The sequence below is a fragment of the Leptonychotes weddellii genome, chromosome 10 (genome assembly GCF_054177405.1).
Source record: "Leptonychotes weddellii isolate Sample4059 chromosome 10, ASM5417740v2, whole genome shotgun sequence".
NCBI classification, from domain to species: Eukaryota; Metazoa; Chordata; class Mammalia; order Carnivora; family Phocidae; genus Leptonychotes; species Leptonychotes weddellii.
This window is the reverse complement of record NC_138378.1, coordinates 77,920,747-77,939,931: the sequence shown is the minus strand read 5'-3', so window position 1 is coordinate 77,939,931 and position 19,185 is coordinate 77,920,747. Positions and strand designations below refer to the sequence as shown.

At 55.2% G+C, this 19,185-nt stretch overlaps 1 protein-coding gene across 1 annotated transcript; it reads right to left on the bottom strand.

The window, feature by feature from the left end:
- Nucleotides 1-2,245: 2,245 nt before the first annotated feature.
- On the bottom strand, nucleotides 2,246-18,564 carry EMX1 (empty spiracles homeobox 1). Its single transcript, XM_006727987.2, has 3 exons — nucleotides 18,030-18,564; nucleotides 12,094-12,278; nucleotides 2,246-2,787 (listed from the first exon to the last, which is right to left on the bottom strand). Exons 1-3 carry the CDS (start codon nucleotides 18,562-18,564, stop codon nucleotides 2,620-2,622), a joined length of 888 nt encoding a protein of 295 aa, XP_006728050.1. The 3' UTR covers nucleotides 2,246-2,619.
- Nucleotides 18,565-19,185: the final 621 nt, after the last annotated feature.

The window sequence follows — 19,185 nt, the reverse complement described above, 5'->3', positions numbered from 1 at the left end:
TTGGTTTGTTCCCTGGAGAGGGCCCAAAAACTCCCAAATTAGCAAACCTGGCAAGCCGGCAGCTCAGAAAATAGTTCATCCTGATTCCATGTTTTTCAGGCTCACAGAAGCCTTTATTAATGAAGTCACAACACCAATATTTACCGTCTGCAGGGAGAGGCACAACACGGGGGGGTGGATGGGAGTGCGGTGGGGACTCCCGCCCCGCCCCACGCAGGCCTGGCCTAGGAAGACTGGCAGGTTTCCTTGGGTCCTTTCCAGCCCTTTATCTGGATGACAGGGGCTACTCTGCTGGGATCCTCCTGCGCCCCCTCCCCCACCAAGTGAGACTCTTGAGAGGAACAGCTCACCCGTTCCTCTGCCCCCACCGGTGCCAAAAGGACGCCTCCCCTTCTCCACCTCAGCCCACTTGTGTGTACGTGCTCCGCAGAGGTTATCCACCTGCTTGGCAGTGAGACAATGCGCTTTGAGGTTAGGACTTTCAAGATGTGGGGAATGTGTTTCCTGGTTGATGGGGTGGGGAGGGCCATTGGGATGGGAGAAAGCCCTTTGGTTTCTAGCATTGACCGGACCCAAGTGAGATGCTGACGGTCCCAGCAAAAGGAACTTCTGTGCTTGGATCCCTGCATGTGCCCCAGGCAAGTCTTCAACATTGACGTCAACATGGATCAAGCCCCCAGCACATTCCAGGAGCCAAGAGAAACATGAGTAAAGGCACAGCACGGGCAAAACCCATGGCTCACAGGGGCTCAGGGATGACACGGGCGAGACTGAAGCAGAGGGCACCAGGAGTGAGGTAGGAGAGGCCAAGGCTGGGAAAGAAGTGGGGGTAGAGTGGGGGGCTTAGGATGAGTGTGACACAGTCCTGTGTGGGCTCAAGGAAGAGAACCCTAGCCACAGTATGGAGGGGCCTCATCTCTGACATCCACACCTTATTACACCTACCCCTCCTTCCCTTCCCTCCCCACCCCCGAGGAGCCATGTACACTGCTTCCCAAGGTAGAAGAAATCTTGGCCATTTGCCGAGGTGGGCAATCCTGGAGGAGAACAGGTGGGGAGATGAGTCAGCCGTGAACGTGTTGGGTTTGAGGTGCCAGGGGGCCTGGAGTGCAGCAGATGTGCGCGGCGGGCTCAGGGGGTCTGCAGCTCGGCAGAGGTGGCGCCTGCAGGGAGTCCAGGGCGCCAGGAGAAGTCCTGCACATGGATGTGAAGCCCCAGGTGGAGGGCACAGTGAAGAGGCAGGAGGCGCAAGGGCTGGCCCTGCAGTGGACAGGGGCGACGAGGCAAGGACAAGACGGGAGGACTCGGAGAGGCAGGTGATGTGTCAGAGGCACCGGAATAAAGGCAGAGGGGGGTGTTGGAGTCGAGGAAGGAATGGCCGGAAGAGTGGGCTGTAGGTAAAGCCAAATAGGCGGCAGCTGAGTTTGGCCCCCACGGGTGGTGGTAATTGGTGATTGGTGAGAGGGTTGGGGAGCACATGGGAGGTGAAGAAGTGGAGACAGGTCTGGACGTTGTAAGGGAAAGGTTGTTAGGAAGACAGGTCTTGCTTTTTAAGGATGAAGGAAACCTTGATGTGTGACAGCAGGAGAGGCAAGTGGATGAGCAGAAGGGCAGATGAACTAAAGAGCTCAGTCGAGCCCTGCCTTGTTATTCTTTCCTGGCTAGAGGCCCTGCGTCCTTGGGGACCGGTTGGAGGCTCAGCCTTACACCCCAATGTGGAAGCTTTCATCTGCACGCGGGGGGCGGGGGGGAGGTTCTCCGGGGATGGATGAGCATCCCGGTGGGGCCAGGACCTGGGGCTGGGATAGTCAACTTCTGTGAATGGTGCTCTGCCCCTAGCTCCCAATACTCCCTTTTTCTTCTAGTTTCTCCTCAATTGGAGGAGCCACCAGAGTCTCTCAGCATGCAGAAGTGGGCATGTTCTGTCTCTCCCCTAACCCACATGGGCGTTTCCCACTGCTCAATAAGCTTGGAAAGACCAGAGCATAGATAGCCTCCCTTAAGACACAGGGTGGTCCTTCCCCATGTCTAGCCTGTTTCCCTTGCTCTAGAGCTGGAGCTAGAGACCAGGGTGGACCACCAACAGAGGAGAAAAGTTAATGAGTTGAGTCTCCCAGGCCCCACCCCAGGCTCCCAGGCGCTGTACAAGCTTGCTCTGCCAGTCCCCTCTGGTCCCCAGAGCCGGAATCCACCCCCCCCCCACCCCGGGGCTCACAGGCTCCGGGGGTGGAGCTGGATGCCCATGTCATTAAGAGAGAGACTTTTATTATTCCCATAGGGAAGGGAGATACAGGGGGATCACTAAGAACTACAGCGGGTGCCTGGAAAATAAATTAAAACAGAAACGCAGGAGATAAGAGAAGTGGAGAGTGGCTGTGGCCGGCGGCCTGCCCACGCAGGCGGGCTCTCTGAGGAAAAGGTGGAGGAGTCCCAGGCCTCAGCCAGCCCATTTCTTGTCCCTCTGTCAGTGGTGGCCCCAGGCTCCGAGCCCTGTGGGGCCGTGACTCGAGGCCTCCCCGAAGCCTGGCGGGGGAGCGGCCAGAGTCTAGCAGGGCCCACCCGGGGTCCTGGCCAGCAGCGAGCAGATGCTCTGCCCTCGTGGATCCGTGGCTGCCCACCCTAGTCATTGGAGGTGACATCGATGTCCTCCCCGTTGGCCTGCTTCGTGGCAATGCGCCACCGGTTGATGTGGTGGGAGCCCTTCTTCTTCTGCTCGGACTCAGGCCCCTCTTCTTCCAGCTTCTGCCGCTTGTACTTTGTCCTCCGGTTCTGGAACCACACCTTCACCTGGGCCGGGGAGGGAGGGGCAGAAGTAAGAAACACCCAGGAGGCCCCCAGAGCAGCTACTGGGGTCTCAGCACCCAGGCTGAGCTGGGAGCCAGATGGGGAAACCAAGGTCAGGGGCCTCTCCTCTGGCCACGCGCCACCTGCTGGATCTGAAAGACTACTCTTCCAGATGTGAATGAGGTGGGGCAGGGAGAGGGCAGAGTGAGGGCCAAGAGGGGCCATCTTCCAGTCCCTCTCACAGAGGAAAGGGAGCCATCACGGAGCTGCCGAGCATCCTGTAGCCAAAGCACAGTAGAGGGGAGGCATCCAGGCTCAGGAGCCCAGCAGACCTGGGTCCCTACCGCCTTCTAGAGAAGAGATAATAATCTCTCCTTCACGAGGTGGAGGTAAACAGTATTTTCAGGCGAACGTATGAAAAGCCATCACATGAGTCCTGATGAGCACCCTGTGGGTCTGATGTGCCCCCCACCCCCGGCCACCCTATGCTCTTTGCAGCGCAAAGAGGCAGAGGGGACATGGCTACATAACCCCCCACACGAAGAGCAGTGCCCAGGACAGCCAGAGCACTCCTAGGGTCACAGACCCTTGCCACTCAAGGTTCCAACTCACACACCGTCCAGGTCAGTCAGTTTTTCTCCAGGGGACCCTGTGAGCAGGTGGAATTCCCCCCATCCCACATCAGAGGTTGAGCTGGGCAGGTGGGAAGGCTGGTCCCTCAGGGGGCAGCTACTCAGGGTAGTCTGAAACCCACCAGTGAGGCCTCCTCCTCCTCAGACAGAGGGGTGTCTGCAGCCCCACCTGAAGCAGTGCTCTAAACTTCCTGCCCCCAAAGTGCTGGCCTCTACAGCCCATCCAGATATGGGAACAGGTTCCATAGGAGAAATCGCAGGGTACAGAAGTGAGCTCCTCTTTAAACAGAGAGGGCTCCCTGCTTCTGTGTCAGGCAGTGAGAGTCTTGACAAGGGGAGGGTTCAAAAGCGGACAACTGTCTTCTGTGATGGGTGGTGGGCGCTTGGAGGAACAGGTCAACAATGCTAAGCTCACCTCCTCCAGGAAGCCTCCCCCAGATTTAGCCGTATCTTTCATCACCCCTCACTTCTCCCGCCTCCCCCAGCATTTGCTCCGTGTCCAGGATACAGCCTTTAACATCCTCTTGTGTATGATCGAGGAGGGCTATCCCAGCTCCCTAACTAGACTTAGTGCTCGAGGACTGTGGAGGAAGCCTCACTCATCTGTCAGCTCCTCCTGACCTTGCAGTTCTTTACTTGGTCTTGCAGAGCCAGGCCATCCCCCCCATCCTCAGAGTTGGTAAAAATGGGCCCGGGTGCTGATCCTTTGCTAAGTTCCTTCCCTGCTCTGGGCTTAAGTCCTTCATCTGTAGGAGAGATGTTTTCTGGGGGCCTTGCAGCTCCAGGGCATCTCCTGGGCTTTTGCTCCAGAGGGTCCCTGGGGCAGGTGACGCAGAGATGGCAGGGTTACGAGACATGGATGGTTTCCTGAAAACGACAGCTCACTTGCAAAGCCAGTAGGTGCTGTCGGCTGCTGCTGGGTGACCCCTGGTGTCCTTGCCAGTGGTGAGTGGGAAGTTGTGTGTGTGGAATGACGGTGAGCACTTTGGTTTTGGCAGCATCAGTGACTGCTGAGGGAAGATCCTTGAACCCTGGGTGGGGCCAGGGGCAGTCCTCAGAAGACAACCCTTAGTGCAGCTGCTAGTCCCTGAGAATGGCGGAAAGGCAAGGCTGTAGCCATAAAGCTAGGCAGTGGCGGCCAAAAGCAGGCCCGGCATCAGGGCCCTGGGAGCACTTCCCTGCCCAGGGCGCTCTACCTTCACCTTCCCAGACACCACCCCCTGTCCGCTTTATGGAGCCCACCCAATCCAAGGCTTCCCCTAATAGCACCTCCTCCCCAGGGTCTGCCCTGCCCTTAATTTTAGAGCACTGGATGGGGGTAGGGGCAGCCATACAGGGACAGGAAGAAATGAAGCACATGGCCTCAGTGGATGGTGTAAGAGGAGGATCTTCTTCCCTCATCTCTAAGGCAGGGTGCAAACCCATCGCCTGCGTGTCTCACCTCAGACAGACAAAGGAAAACAGTAGATACTCTGGGTGCAAAACTTCTAGATCCCATAACCATCTTTCCTTGGGTACAGGGCAGGCTGGGCTCTGGGTGGTTCTCAGCACAACCACGTCTGGCCCCTGCCCGGCCCCGGCCCCCTATCCTAGAGCCCACTGACACTATGCCAGCCAGTAGGTGGGTGAGCGCCTACGCAAGGCATGTGCGTGACTCAGGCCTGGATGCAGGGCTGGAGCAGCATTCTTGAGAGCCCAAGGGGCTGGCCGAGGCCTAAGCGTGCCCAGCCTAGTGATGGGGCAATCCGGGGAAGCTCTGGGCAACACCAGGACAGCTGGCCCTCTGCTGCACCTTCTCCCTCTCACGCACACTCCAAGTCTCCTTTCAGGAAGGAGGCTTATCTATAGTGGGATGGACCCAGCCTGCTACCCTGCCGCACAGCACTGGGCTGAAGAAGGAAAGTTATCAGTGGTGGAGTTCCAGGCACAGCTTATGTTTTCAGGCAAGGGCCAGCTTTCCTGGCACACCCAAATGAAAGGTGATCCTGAATATTTTCTCCATGAAAACAACCGGGGTCAAGGAGGCAGCTTTCTAGAAACAGGGAGGTAAACTGTCTCCCTAAGCAGACTGGCTATCTTGTGAACAGCCTTAGGCTGAATGACCAGATGCTGTTTACAAAGACTGTAATAACAGGGGGATGCTTATGACTTAATGATATCAGTGAAAAGGGCAGGATGCAGTTTGGGCACAGTGTGATCACAACCATGGGAAAACAAAATCTATGCATGGGGAAAAAAGACTAGAAGGAAATGTACTTAACGTGTGGGGTGACCTTTCTTCTTTCCACTTTTCCGTCTTTAGTGCATTACTGATAACAATTAATAGTTATTTTTTACTTAGAAAAAAGAAAAAGAATTGGGCTCTGAGTGTAGTAGGAGGCAAGAGTGACACCCCCATCACCTCTGTAACCCAGCAAGGCAATCTGGGGTCACCCCAGAGCCCTTTCCCTGGAGGACAGAGGCCTTAGAAAGGAACCAGGTCATGCAGTGTGGCTCCCAGCTCTGTGGGAGCTAGCTTTGCGAGGCGGTCTTTATTCTGCACCTGCCTCCCCACCATACCCGCACACTAGCCCCCGAAGGCACAGTTGGGATATTGGCTGAAGGAACCCCTCCCCCATCTGTGTCTCCTCTGGGTTTGGAGAGAGGTTCCTTGTGGCCTCCCAAGTCCCCGCCTCACTGAATGTCTCAGTTTTTCAGAGAAGCCAGATCCTTCCAAGATTCTCCACTTTTGCCTGAGTTACCCCACCTGGAGTACTCTTACTTAGCCTTCAGAATCCTGCTCAGATGTTCCTGGGCTGGACCTGCCCCACTGCATGTCTGTGCTTCCTTAGTTTTCCCTGTCTCAGCAACAGTGACCCGAGCAGTGGGTTCATGTACCTGCTCGAACCTCTGTCTCCTCATCAGGTCGTGGGAACCTGGAGAACCAGAGCAGTGTAGTAGTCTATGCTGGAGTCCCAGTGGGCACGTTCCAGTCTGTTCAGCAAGCTGGGCACAGGTGAAGTTCCTGGCACTGTGCTATTGGTTAAGAGGTGCCTAGGCCAGAACTGGAGAGCCCAAGAAAATCAACGATGGAGGGATCGAGGTCTAATCAGAAAAGGGGTTTGGGAAGTGCAATTGCTAGAGAGATTTTAGGCATAGTTCAGTGGACACTTCTCCAACAGGGTCAATTCTTAATCCTCCATGTTGTGGATTGGATTAACCACTTCTAGGGAGAATCTGGGGCAGGGAGGGAGACCTATTGTTGGGAGGCGCAAGGGTCAGCATGAATCAAACAGGATGAGGAAGGTGCTGTGGATGAATGAATGAATGCATGCATGCATTAATGCATTAGAGGACTGACTGATGTATGTATACATTAATGAAGGTGTGCATGTATTAATGGGCAAATGAATGGACAAAGGTACTAACACACAACCAAACTACAGCTCCAGCCAATTATTTCAGACTTTACTTTTGAATAACCTGCTATTTGAATGACCCAGATTTGGATCCCTTCATTTCTACTGGTCCCCAACTTTAGCCCATCCCAAATGGAAGAGTCTGTAGCTCCTGCCTGCATACTTTCAGGAGAATACTTGTCCTCAAGGAGTTCAAATACCCTATCAAGGTAATACCCTCCTCTGCTAGGGATCCATTTCTTATTATTTGATCATATGAGCTCCTCCTACTCTCAGGGTCAAGCCCAATGCCATCCTAGACCCACCGAACTGAGGCCACCTCTGACTCCCCATCAACTATAGCCCAACTCATCCTAAGCCTTCTTGTCTCCTCCTCTGCCAGACTATCCTGGATGCTTGCCCTCACTCTCAGAGAGACATCACAGAGTCATCTGCCTCTTCAGGACTAGGCCCTAGGGACTCACTCCAGTTTCCTTACCTCCCCTGCCCTGGCCTGCTTCCCACTGGACTCTGGAACTTGAGTGGTGCAGAAATTCTTGGAGAAGAGCCAAGACTTGGAGAAGAGATGAGTCCATCTCAGAACAGACAGCGAGCTAGTAACAAAGGCCTCTTGACCTTTCCCTAAAATTCAAGTCATTTGGATATCTCCTTCTCATCCATCCCTTAAAAAGCAGAGTTTTTCAGAGCAGGAATGGACTCCAAGAAGTCTCCTTACCAATGCCCCTGGGGGGAAAAACCCATAGGCAGGTTACCATACACTCCTTCCCTCTAAGACCTCCCCACCTGTTCTTGGGCCCCAAGACGGTGGCCAGACTTGACACCTCCTGCTCCGTCTTAATCCACCTACTTCAAACCCTCCCCTTCCTTCCCACCAACCTAGAATCCTATGCATCCCTCTAAGCCTTCTGGGCCTGAGGTCTTCTGGGAAACTTCCACCCATGCAGGTCTCCCCTCACTTCCCTCAGCCCACAGCTGTGACTTCAAGGAGACTCCAGGCACTCGTTGTGCATATTCTGCATGTGTGCACACTTTACATTTTGCCCCCATCACTAAAGGAGGAATCTCCAAGGCTAAGGACTCCATTTCCACACCCCTTTCCCTCACAGCTCAAATGAACTCAAAGCCAGAGAAGGTGAAGAAACACCTGCTAAACTGTTCAGAGCAGGAGGGGCAGCTGGAAACACTGACCAGTTGATCAGCCTGGAGCAACCAAAGGCTTTCTCTCATTCCCCATAACACTAACGTGCCACAGAAGCACCCGAGCTGCGTTCTACGCTGTGTGCATATGATATCACCTGACCTTTGGGCATCAATCACACTGCCTGGACGTGCCCCACACTGTAGTACACACATGTTACACACACCCATTACTCACACACACACACACACACACACACACATTCACTTCCACTCACAGCTCTGATCTGACCCAAATCCGGGTCTGCCCCACCAGGACTGAAGCTTAGATGGGCATCATCCAGTCATCCGGGTCAGACTCTGAGGCTGCACCATAGCGGTGAGGAGCAAGTAATCAGAGCCAGAAAGGAGAACTAGCCCTTTCCCGGGACTACTCCCTCCACTTCCTGGATTGACCGGTGGCCATCCCAGCATAAATACCCAACTCTCAACCAAACATACTAACCTGCCCCAACAAAGAAGTTTGGGTTGCCCACCTCCCAACACTCCATACAAAAGCTTTGAGCATACAGAGACCCCTGGGCCCTGGATTAAGACCCACACACTGATTTCCTTAACCCTACCGGGAGTTTTATCCACGAACTGGTGGATAAAACTGGATCATCTAAAATAAAGTGCAAGGGAAAAATAGAAAACAGAGGGAAAGGGAGGGGTCAGTGGCTACAGAAAGCAAGGGAAATGATTGATAAAGTTAACACATGGATATGTGTATAATCAAAAGAAATTTGCCTATTCATTCAATACATGTTTATGGAGCATCGACTCCTTGCTCGTCACTGAGCCGGACCCTAGGGTGTAGAGAGAAACAGGAAGGCTTGTCCTCTGGCTCCCAAAGCTGGCCTGTTGTTCATCAGAATCACCCAGAGAGCTGTTTTAAAAACACTTCCTGGATCCTATCCTGGAACTCCTAAGAGAATCTCCTGAATGGGGCCTGGGAATCTGTATTTTAAGATTTTCTTGCGAGATCCATCTAGCCAGTCTACAGAGTGACATTTGGACACGGTAGATAATTTCACAGCAGCAAAGTCTTATGTGTATTATGATATATGGGAGATGTATTATGAGCTCTGAGAACTTGGAGGAAGCATCATATAGAAACACAGAGAAGTAGAATATAGATGAGCCAAAAACTCGGAGCTGGGAAGAACCACGGAGTTCATTTCATCAAATCTTACAGATACAGCAATGTAGGCCCACAAAGAAGACAAAGGTAGAGCTGATGACTGATAAGCAAGCACTAGCAGGCTTATGAATATGCTGTTAGTAGCTACCTAGATCTATAGAGATGGAGACTTGAGATGGATGGTAGATACACAGAAGATAAAACAGAATAGAGGATAAGGAAATAATCAGCAGTTGGGTAATTGAGAACTATTGTTAGGAAGAAGAAGACTGTAATTAATAGAAAATAGGAAATATAAGATAACCAGCTTTGGAGAGGCAGTTTAATGAGATCAGACAGAAGTACGTGGCTAGATATAAAACAGCTATCTGTGCAAGATGGATTGGAGAGCTCCGAGAGACAAATGTAGATACTGACAGTAGAAATAGATGGTAGGGGACTGATGGTAGAGATGGACGCCTGACAAATAGCCAATAGTTGGAAATGACAGGTAGGCTTGCCCAGTAAATACTGAAAGATGGATAATTAATTAGATAGCCTAAGTCTAAATAGTGAGTTACAAGAGGGACAGAAAGACAGCTATGATGATGAAGGAGACCAGATATGGCAGAAGAAACACTAGACTAAGTCAGGATTCCCAGGTTAGGGGCTTACTGTAACACTAACTTGATATATATACTACTTTAAACAGAGGGAAGGGAAGGACTGGGGATGAGAATTAATATTATTTGAGTTCCTATTGGGTACCTTTAATCCTTAAACAATCTATTTTCCAGATGAGAAAATCAGGGCTCAGAGAGGTTGAGTAACTCACACAAGGTCACACAGTTAATTAGCAAGGAGGCAGATAATGAAATCCAATCTGCTTGCCTAGGGAGCTCTGCCCAGTCCATCTCTCTATCTCAGAGTCCTCACCTGAAAAGATGAGCCTCTACAGGATGGTTTCTCAGGCTCAAACCTCCCATAGTTCTATTGGTTTTTTTGTTCCATATGCTAAAACCAGCTCATCTATAGATAGAACAAGATTAGACATGAGTTTTGATAGTTGAGCTGGATATACCGTATTATTCTATCTGGTTTTGTTTTAAATATGTTTGAAACATAATAAAATGAAGGAAACAATCATTACATTTACTAACTGGCATTGTTAGGAGCAAATAGGCAGCTAGATTCGGTTTGAAAGAAACAATTAAAAATGCTCTCACTGAGCTAAAGAATTGGAAGTTTAAAAAACAATGATATTATTTCAACAAGTGTTAAATCTGTGGGTGGGAGCATTATAAACCATTTTGTTTTCTTACACTTCTGCAATTAAAATTTAATACCTAATACTTTTTAAATGATGTTAACTATAAACACCATTCTTAAATTGACACCTTGTTTTAGACAACAATTTTAAAACACTGTTTGCCAGGAGGGAACGGGGTATTATCTTATTAACTTGGTTTTTTTAGCATGTATTTCTTTAAAACATTTTAAAAATTAACTCTGTTGTTTTGTAAGCTTTATCTCTGCAGTTAGAACAGCCCAAAAAGCATGGGTTCTACAGTGGAGAGGAGAGCAATATGTGATTAAATGGGGCATCAGACAGATAAGACGTCTTGACAATAGAAACCAAAATAGGACGCAAGGACCAGCGAGTGATGTCTGCCAGGGGAGCTGGGGAGGCACGTAGGGTCTGGACTCCCCCACTGGGCCCCCTTCCTATCTTCACTAATCCCCGGAGACCCCAGGCTGCCCCCTTCCCCCCAGACGCTTCCTCATGGGACTAGGATGGCAGGTAGTAGGGGCCAGAGCAGCAAGAAAGGGGAGAGGGTGACAAAAAGCCGGCAGGGCGGGAGCCGCAGGGCGGCGAGCAGACCCCCCTCATCTGCACATCTGGGAGCTGTGAGGGACTTAAGGGAAGAAGGTCTCCCCAGGCCCATCCAGACACGGAAATCGGCCTCCAGGGCAGCAACCAGCCCCTACAGCACAGCGGCTACTCCCAGGGACCAAGAGCTTAGGTGGTGTTTCCAGGCAGCAATTATTTATGGCAGTCTTTACAATAAACCCAAATCTGCCTCCCTATAACTACAATCTAGTTCTTTAAAATTTTCTTTTCTTAATTATCAATTACAAAAATACTACGTGGTTACTGTAATTTCACCCAGGTCAAAACCTCTCCAACGCCATTAGAGTTCGTTCCCTCCCCAACTCAACAGCCCTTCAAGCGTGTGAACACAGTCCCTGAGTCCCCGCATCTACTTTCCCACCATTTCCAGGTGCCTCACAGGTCTGCGCGCCCCAAACACCAGTTTCCAGAGCCCTACCAGCCTGCCTGCGCAGAGATCAGCGCCACCCTCGGACCCCAAGCAGGGCTGGCCCCTGCCTGGCTAATTCCTCTGCTTCTGATGTTCATAGCCTGACGACACGCGGGCTTTCTCCCCACACCACATCCGCTGGTGGGCAGCCAGGCCCCCGCCAACTCTGCCCATGAACAGCCGCAAAGCCGGGGCGGGGAAAGGCCCGGGCCTCCCGCAGAGCCGTGAGCACCCCCGAAGAGGGGCGGGAGAAGAGCGGCCGCCACCACGGGGCTGAGACGGCTCCAGTGGACACTGGGACAGCTCGGGAGTGGCTGCGGCGTGGGGCTCCACGCCCTGCCTCCTCCTGAGAACCTGGCACCTCCCATGGACTTTGAGAGCAGGCTGGGTTGTGGTTTGCTTCCAACCTCCTGGTGGGTCCTTGGAGCTTGACAGAAGTCCTGCGGACTCCGCGAGGCCAAACGCAGCGGGTGGGAAGGGGCTCTCGAGCGGGCCTTGCAGGAGGGCCGCGGGGGGGGGCGGGGAGGGTGGCTTGTGGAACCGGGTGGGACAGGGCTCCGGGGAAGGCGGGGGCGTGAGACTGGGCCCCTCTGCACCTGCCCGCCCCCACCTCCACCTGGGCTCGCGGGCCGAGCGCGCGCCGGCCGGGTGATTTTTACCTGCGTCTCCGAGAGGCTGAGGCTGCCGGCCAGTTGCTTCCGCTCGGCGCCCACCACGTAGTGGTTCTTCTCGAAGGCGCGCTCCAGCCGCAGGAGCTGCGAGGGCGAGAAGGCCGTGCGGATCCGCTTGGGCTTGCGCGCGAAGGGCCCGTGCAGCAGCAGCCCGTCCTGGGGCACGTCGCTCGCTGCGGCCGCGCCGCCGACGGCAACACAGCAGGTACAGACAGAGAGAAGGGGCGCGCGGTGAGCCGCAGCCCGGCCGCCGGGCCGCCCGCGGGAGCCGGCCAAGCCCGGCCCTCTGGCCCCGCTCGCAAACGCCCTCGGCGCTCCGTTACCCTCTCCAATCCTGGACTCCCGCCCCCACTTCTCCCCTTTCCCTTGTGCCACCCCTTGCTTAAGTCCACTCCTCTCGCCTCCCCCAGTACTTCCCTAGGGTTCCAGAGCTACGCCGTCGGTCGCCGGAGGCCTGGAGGAGCCGAGCAGCGGCTCACTCTTTGGGCCAGGAGGAGGGCCCAGGCCTAGCGAGGCGCCAGCCGGCCCAAATCCACAGCGCCTGGAGCAGCGGACGAGGCCGGGAGGTGGGAAAAGTCCCTTGGCTCTCTTTGTCCCCTGACCCCGTCCTATCTCCCTCAACAAGAGTAGGGACAGAGCTGAGTGTCAGGAAGGTGGTAAGGGGAACAGTGAGGCTGCTAAGCACCCTCATGCCAAACATTTTCAGGAACTAGAAGGGACCCAAGGCACTCTCTTTTCACACCTGTTTAAACCACCCCTGCAGCTAAAAATGCTCAGGCTGCTAGCCCTTTGAAAATTCCTGCCAACAGGCCCAGGCTCTACCTTGCAAGTGGTAAAAATAGGCCAGCTGCTACCTCAGTGTCCAGGCAACACCTGAAGGTCCGAGGTCAGGCTTCTTCCACCCCCCTCCCCGCCTCTCTCCCCCAGGCCTTCAGGTAAAGCCCACTCCCCCCAGGAGACTTCTACTGTTCTCTGGTGGGAAAAGGCCTTGCTTCATCCCTGAATAGTCCCGTGCTGAAGAAACACGTGTATAAATATCTAGATGTCATCTTTCTCTCTAATATATATAGATATAGATATATTGGTTTCTGCATGGGCGTGTGTAAATATATGCTCCAGCCTCCCTACTGTCTTTTTCTCCCATCTACCATACAGGATTTTCAAAGAGTGTGATTGTCCCTTGGCAAAGGTTGGCCATCATGGGAACTCAGCTCCTAAATGCAGGAGGAGGGGTTGACACTGGGTTGGACAAGGCCCAGGTGGTGAGGTCAGGAACTACAAAAGCCAAAATAAACTTCCACCCACAGCCCCACGCTCAATACCCCCTCCCCCCCACTAGGCCTTCACACAATCTCTGGCTTGGTTACACATGCTCTCAGATGTGAAACAGGCCCTGACATCACCCGTGGATTCTCATGCAGTGGCACATATCAGTACCCCTGACCCACTGACAAGGAAGAGCCCTAGAAGGAATGTTTTCACCCAGTTAGCTGTTGAGATTGACTGATCCAATTAATTTCTTCAGAAATGGCCCACTGGTTTTACCCAATTTGACCTGTTGTTTTGTTTAAGGCAATTGTTTGGATCTCAAGTGACATCTTCCATCTCTGGAAATAACCCCTGTAAGTGAAGTAAGGGCACATAATTGAGATGCTATTGCTAAAACTCTCCAGGTAACTGTTCTGTCCCTCTGCTGGTGGAAACTGACTGGCATTACTTTTGCCAAGTCCTTGGGCTTTGGACGCTTACACAGGTGAACTTTATTGCTGGGGTCTTCTCTGGAACAAGGTTACCAGAGGGGAGGTAAAGTCCCCTGACAATCACTTTCCCGTTTCAAAAGTGGCTGGATCTGTGCAGCTACAAAAGGGAATGGCATCACATCCTGGGGAGATGGAGGGGGACACTCTGCCCAGTGAGCCCTTCAAGGTGGAGGCAGGCCCAGGGCTGTTAGGCCTGACCGGAGGAAGTTTAACTGCTGGTGGTGGAGGGGATAGATGATCAGGGGAGGTGTCTGGCAGAGAGGGGTAAGAAGGAATGAAAGGAGGAGCCTGATCCAAGTAGGAATAAGAAAGTCTTAGGTGGGTACCAGTATGATAGGCCAGAGAAAGGTGGGAGAGGTGGGTGGGAAGCAGACACTTCTTGCTGATGTTAAATTGCTTCAAAAAACGGCATTGTTCTGAGCCTGGGTGAAGTCCCAACAGTGGTTTTTCCTCTAGACAGGTGAGCTGGACAGGGAGAAGGCCTCACTCATCCCAGAGTTCACAGGGTTGGCCTCAGCAGCTCAACTGGCCCAGGCTGGTCAAAAGTGAGGTGGCAGCCTGGAGAGACCCTGTAGATGGGAGTGAACGGGGTGCAGGGGTGTCAAGGACAGTCTGTGGCTGAGAAAGCAGGACTGCAGTCTGCCTCGGTGTGTATGACTTAATGGCTCTTTTGTAATTCTGAGAGTATGTGTTGGTCCCTTGCGTGGTGTTCTCTGTGTTTGTCTTTATAAACCCAAACTGGAGGATGGAAGCAACAAGCTTACTCTGTCCTTCTGACATACACACATCCCTTTGCCTCAAGTCTGGGTATTTTATAAAAAGCTAAGTTGCTTGGTTTACTGTCATGTCCTTTTGGGGCAGATAGAATGTATCCTTCAGTCTATGTCTACATGTAGGGGCAGAAACATAGGGGTCCTTCTGACCCAACCACGAAGAAGCAAGGGGCAGGAAAATGACTCAAGATACTGAAAAGTGATCACAGATAGGATTTCAAAAGAAGCAAGGCTTTTTTCCTGTAAGAAAGAGGGGGTTTAGTGCAAAACTAACTATCCGGACAAACTGATCGATAGCTCTACGTTTCTGTAAGGACAGAGTGATGCTTTGGGGGCCTATGTTCCTGGGCCCCTCTCATTATGGCAATCCCTACCACAGCTTCAGTTTCCCTTAACTGGACCACAAGAGCGGAACAAGCTTGGGGCTGGGGCCAGTGTGGCCTGTTTCCATGCAGTAGTTCTCGCCTGGGGCAGTGGATTGTCCGTTTCCGACAAGGAGAGGTGGGAAGGTGGAAGGAGGCTGACTTAGCCTTCCCGGGAGCCAGGAGGAACTGAACCCCACCCCGTTTTCCTCCAGCCTCGCGATGCAGGCCCTTTCAAGGCAAAGACTGGCAGTAGAGACTCCCAGGACTGAGGTGGCGGGAGGTGGGAGCTAGCGATCCGGAGTGCGGGCGCTCGCCCCTGCACTCCCTCCTGGAGAGGCCACGGCCCGCCGGCTGGGCGGAGGAGCCTGGGGCGACGAGTGGGCGAGGCCGGCCGAGCTGCGGAGATAACCTCATTCCCCCTCCTCCTGGCGGAACAAAGGCGCCCTTTGAAGCACCGGCCCATTACCAACGCGGATCCCTGAGGGTTGGGGCTTCGCGGGCCCCCTCCAGACGCCGTTCCCGGTCTCGAAAGTTCCTGAGTCCGAGAAATGGCACCGAAGTGCGGCTAACTCCCGGTCTCCGCCGGCTCCTCCCCTTCAGGCCTCGAAGGCCACCAGCTTCTGAATGCCGCCGCCTGATCCAGACCCTCCCGCGTGGGCTCTGCCTCTTCCACCGCCTCGCTCAGCGGAGAAACCGCTTCCCCGCGCGCCGGCCCGCGCTGCCGGAGGGCGCTGCGCACGGAGCGCAGACATGTTCCTTTTCGTTCGTGTAGGGTTTCGTTTCTTGCATTAAAACGGGGCTGAAATGAGCATCGCAGAGACCCGGTTCTCTAGAAAACGCGGCGCCGGAGGGCCTGGGACGGCTCGGCCCGCAGCCCCGAGGTCCCGCTGGGACCGCCAGACTCACAGCTGCTGGGGCGCGCACCGTCCCCCACCGGCGACGAAGACTGGACCCAACGCCGAAACGTCTCAGGGTCGGAAAAGTCCTTCCGTGTCCAACGGATTTCCGAGTTCAAAAATGCGGCCACACATGGCTCCATCTCCGCGTCCAGACACGGTTCTTGAGAGAAAAATCCAACCGTTTTTGCAACTCGACAACGTGCCCGCCGGGACTGATGGCTCAGGGAACGGCGGCAATTTCTGAGGTTTTTTTCGGAGAATTCATCTGGCCTCGCTTGGCTGGGAATGCTCAGAGCCGGAGCTGGATCTGTCGCGAGGTGTCCCCGGCCCTCGGCGCCCGCGCCCGCGGGGACGAGGCCAGAGGCGGGAAAAGCAGCGAGGAGGGCGTGGGGCGCCGGGTCCGAAGCTGGGGGCGCTTCCGGGGCCGCCGGGGAGGCCATCCCCGGATGAGCAGAGACCACAGGGCTTAGGACCGGCTCTGCCCTCTCCTCAGAGCCCCTGTCTCTGCACCAGCCTCTTAACCACGGGTCCCCCTACTGCCCGGGCCGACGGTTCAGAAATAGCCGAGACTCTCAGATCGGCCCATGGGTGCCAGGTTTTGAGACCCAGGCTGGGCTGGGCCAAAGGAGCACCGAGGCGGTTTACTCAGTTTTGAATAAAACTTCATTCATTTATAGCAGTAAACAATGGTTATAATTGACAGGTCTCATGCCCAAAGCGGCTGACACCATAGGCTCCCTCCCTCACCCCATGATTTGGGCAAATCTTTGAAATCGCAGGGGAGACAAGTCTGCCCACAAAAATTCTTGTTCAAGTAATTACAGTCTTTTATATTGTGGGATCTGCTGGGTCAGTATCTACTGGTCAGATGGGACTAAGCAAATTGACAAATTGGACCAGGAAAGTGGCTTTCCGTGAAACAGCTCAGTAGCTATAGCCAAAGCTTCAAAAGATCATTTTTCTTCTGTTATCTAAATAATGGTACCAAGCATCTGGTTTACTTTGACTGTGTAGACCGCGGTTTATCCTCAGATTAGGTTGGCAGCCGAAGCTCTAACCATATTCTTTTCATTTGTTTCACTAAAAGCCGGGTTACCTAGCTCTGAGTTATGGAACCTCAAAAGGCTGGGGTCCAGTCCCGCCTACACTAACAAAATAAAACTGGAAACTAAAGCAATTACTGCATAAATTAAGGCCACTCTTAAAAAAAAAAAAAAAAAGACAAGAAAAGAGAAACAAACTTTAACAAATTCAAGGAAGAAAACGAACTCCAGCAAATGCAACTCTCTTTCCTTCGGGAAAGTCCGATAATTGAAACATGTGTGTGCGTTTGTAAGGCCAGTGGGGGATCTTCATTAGCAAACCTATTGCCCAGTGAAGACGTGGGAGCTCGGTTAGCCTACGACCTTATAAGCCCTCTGCCCCCGCCCCCTGCCTGGGAGGACAGCCGTCGGTCCCGCAGCAGCCGGGTAGGCGCAAGGCGAAGGAAGCCGGTTGCTATTGCAACCCTTCCCGGCCCTGGGTCCGAGAGGCACTTGTGACTTGAAGAAGTCGGGTCGAGGTTGGTGAGAAACACCCCAAGACGGTGGAGCACTCCACACTGAACATTAACTCTCCAGTTTGCCCTTCCTGCTGCCCCTTCTCTCCGCAGACCCGGGGCACGCGGGTGGACTTTGCCCTGCTCGGACGCGCCAGCGAGGGCGATATCTGGGAATTGGTGGTGGATGTGCGAGCGAAGGTAGGGTCCCAGGTCCAGCCCGGGCAGAGGGAGGGGGCGGCGGGCGCTGCGCTCCCTGGGCTGGGACTGGCTCAGCCCGGAGAGATTCTGGCAGGCCGTGGGGAGGATCAGGAGAGGCTCCAAGGAGGCGCCCGGGCTTGGCGTCCGAACCCGCACCGTTTCTGGGCAAGCCTGGCTGTCCCAACCTGGCTCTCTGGGAGCAAACCCAACGCCCCAGGAGCGCATATGGATCCGGCGCGGCTCTTCCCCGTTTGGGAATCGGCCTCTGCGGACCCCACAGCCTTGTTTCAACAACTTCTGAACAGCCCCGCACGCCCCCGAGCCTCCCCCGCGCCACCGCAGCGCCGGCGCTGGCCGGCCGCCTAAGCGGGCACAGCATGGGCACTCACCCTGGAAGCGGTGGCCGAAGAAGCGGTTCCGCAGGACCCAGGGGTAGAAGTGCAGAGGGTCCCGGTGCTGGGCGCCGAAGAAGGAGTGCGGGGGCTGCAGCGGGGAGGCGCCCAGCTGGTGCGCCGGGTGCACGGTCAGCGCGGGGTGGTTCATGGCCTCGGGGAACACAAGCTCGGGCCCACCGTATAGCGAGCGACCGGCGCCCGCGGCGGCGGCGGCGGCGGCGGCGGCAGCGGGGAAGCCGCTCACGAAGGCCGCCTCGGCCGCGCCGGGGTGAGGGTAATTGAGCGCCGTGGGCCGGAGTGGCTCCTCCGAGGCGGCCGCCGCCAGGGGATGGGAGCCGGCGCCCCCGCCGCCAGAGCCCCCGCCGGTGCCGCCGTCCTTGGCTACCAAGGACTCGATGGTAAAGCCGCGCTTGGCTGTGGGCTGGAACATGGTCGCGGTCGCCAGAGCCGAGCGAGGCAGCCGGGCTCCGGGGAGCGCTCCGCGTCCTGGCGCCGCCGCCGTGCGGGGTGTGCACCCAGCCAGGCACATGCACACACACCAGCACCCCTCACCTCCCCCGCCCGCCCGCCCGCGCTCAGACCCTGCCGGCGAGCCAGGCGCGGAGAGGCGAGGGGCGTGAGAGCGAGCGAACGCGGAGTCGGGCCACGGCGCGCAGCTAGGCGCGCCGGCCTCTGGGGCCGAGCGGGCAGCTCCGGGCGCGGGCACTGGCGCGGGTTCCGTGCGATGCTGCGAGCTGCCTCTACGGCCTGGGGGCTGAGCCCGGCCCCCTCCCTCCCGAGTCCAGCCAGGACAGACCCCCGCCCCCGGTCCTCCCAGCACTGCCCAGCTCAGCCTCGGCCGCTGCGCTGCGAGGCGCGAGTTAGCCGGCACCTGCCCCGCGCTCGCCCATTGGCCGCCGCTCACCTGCCCCAAGGTGGGGGGCGGGGCGGGGCGGGGCGAGGGACGGCGGGTGGGGAAGGAGCCAGCAGTCGGAGGCAAAAAGCGGACTGGAGCCTTTGCCGGGCTATCTAGGCCTCCCCCCACCCCCCACCCGCCCCTCGCCACAGGCTTCTCTTCGCGTCTCTGCCCTTTCAGCTGAGTCTGGCGACCTCCCCAACCGTCTCAGCCCACGCGGGAGCCGAAGAAGGCGTCCGAGGGGCCTGGGGCTTG

Excerpts from the sequence above, each read along its gene's own strand:
- EMX1 (XM_006727987.2), bottom strand. The coding sequence starts at position 18,564 with ATGTGCCTGGCTGGGTGCACACCCCGCACGGCGGCGGCGCCAGGACGC. Across the intron at positions 12,279-18,029 it reads CTTCGGCCACCGCTTCCAGG|CGAGCGACGTGCCCCAGGAC; the intron begins GTGAGTGCCCAT and ends GCGCGGCCGCAG. Across the intron at positions 2,788-12,093 it reads TCAGCCTCTCGGAGACGCAG|GTGAAGGTGTGGTTCCAGAA; the intron begins GTAAAAATCACC and ends TCCCCGGCCCAG.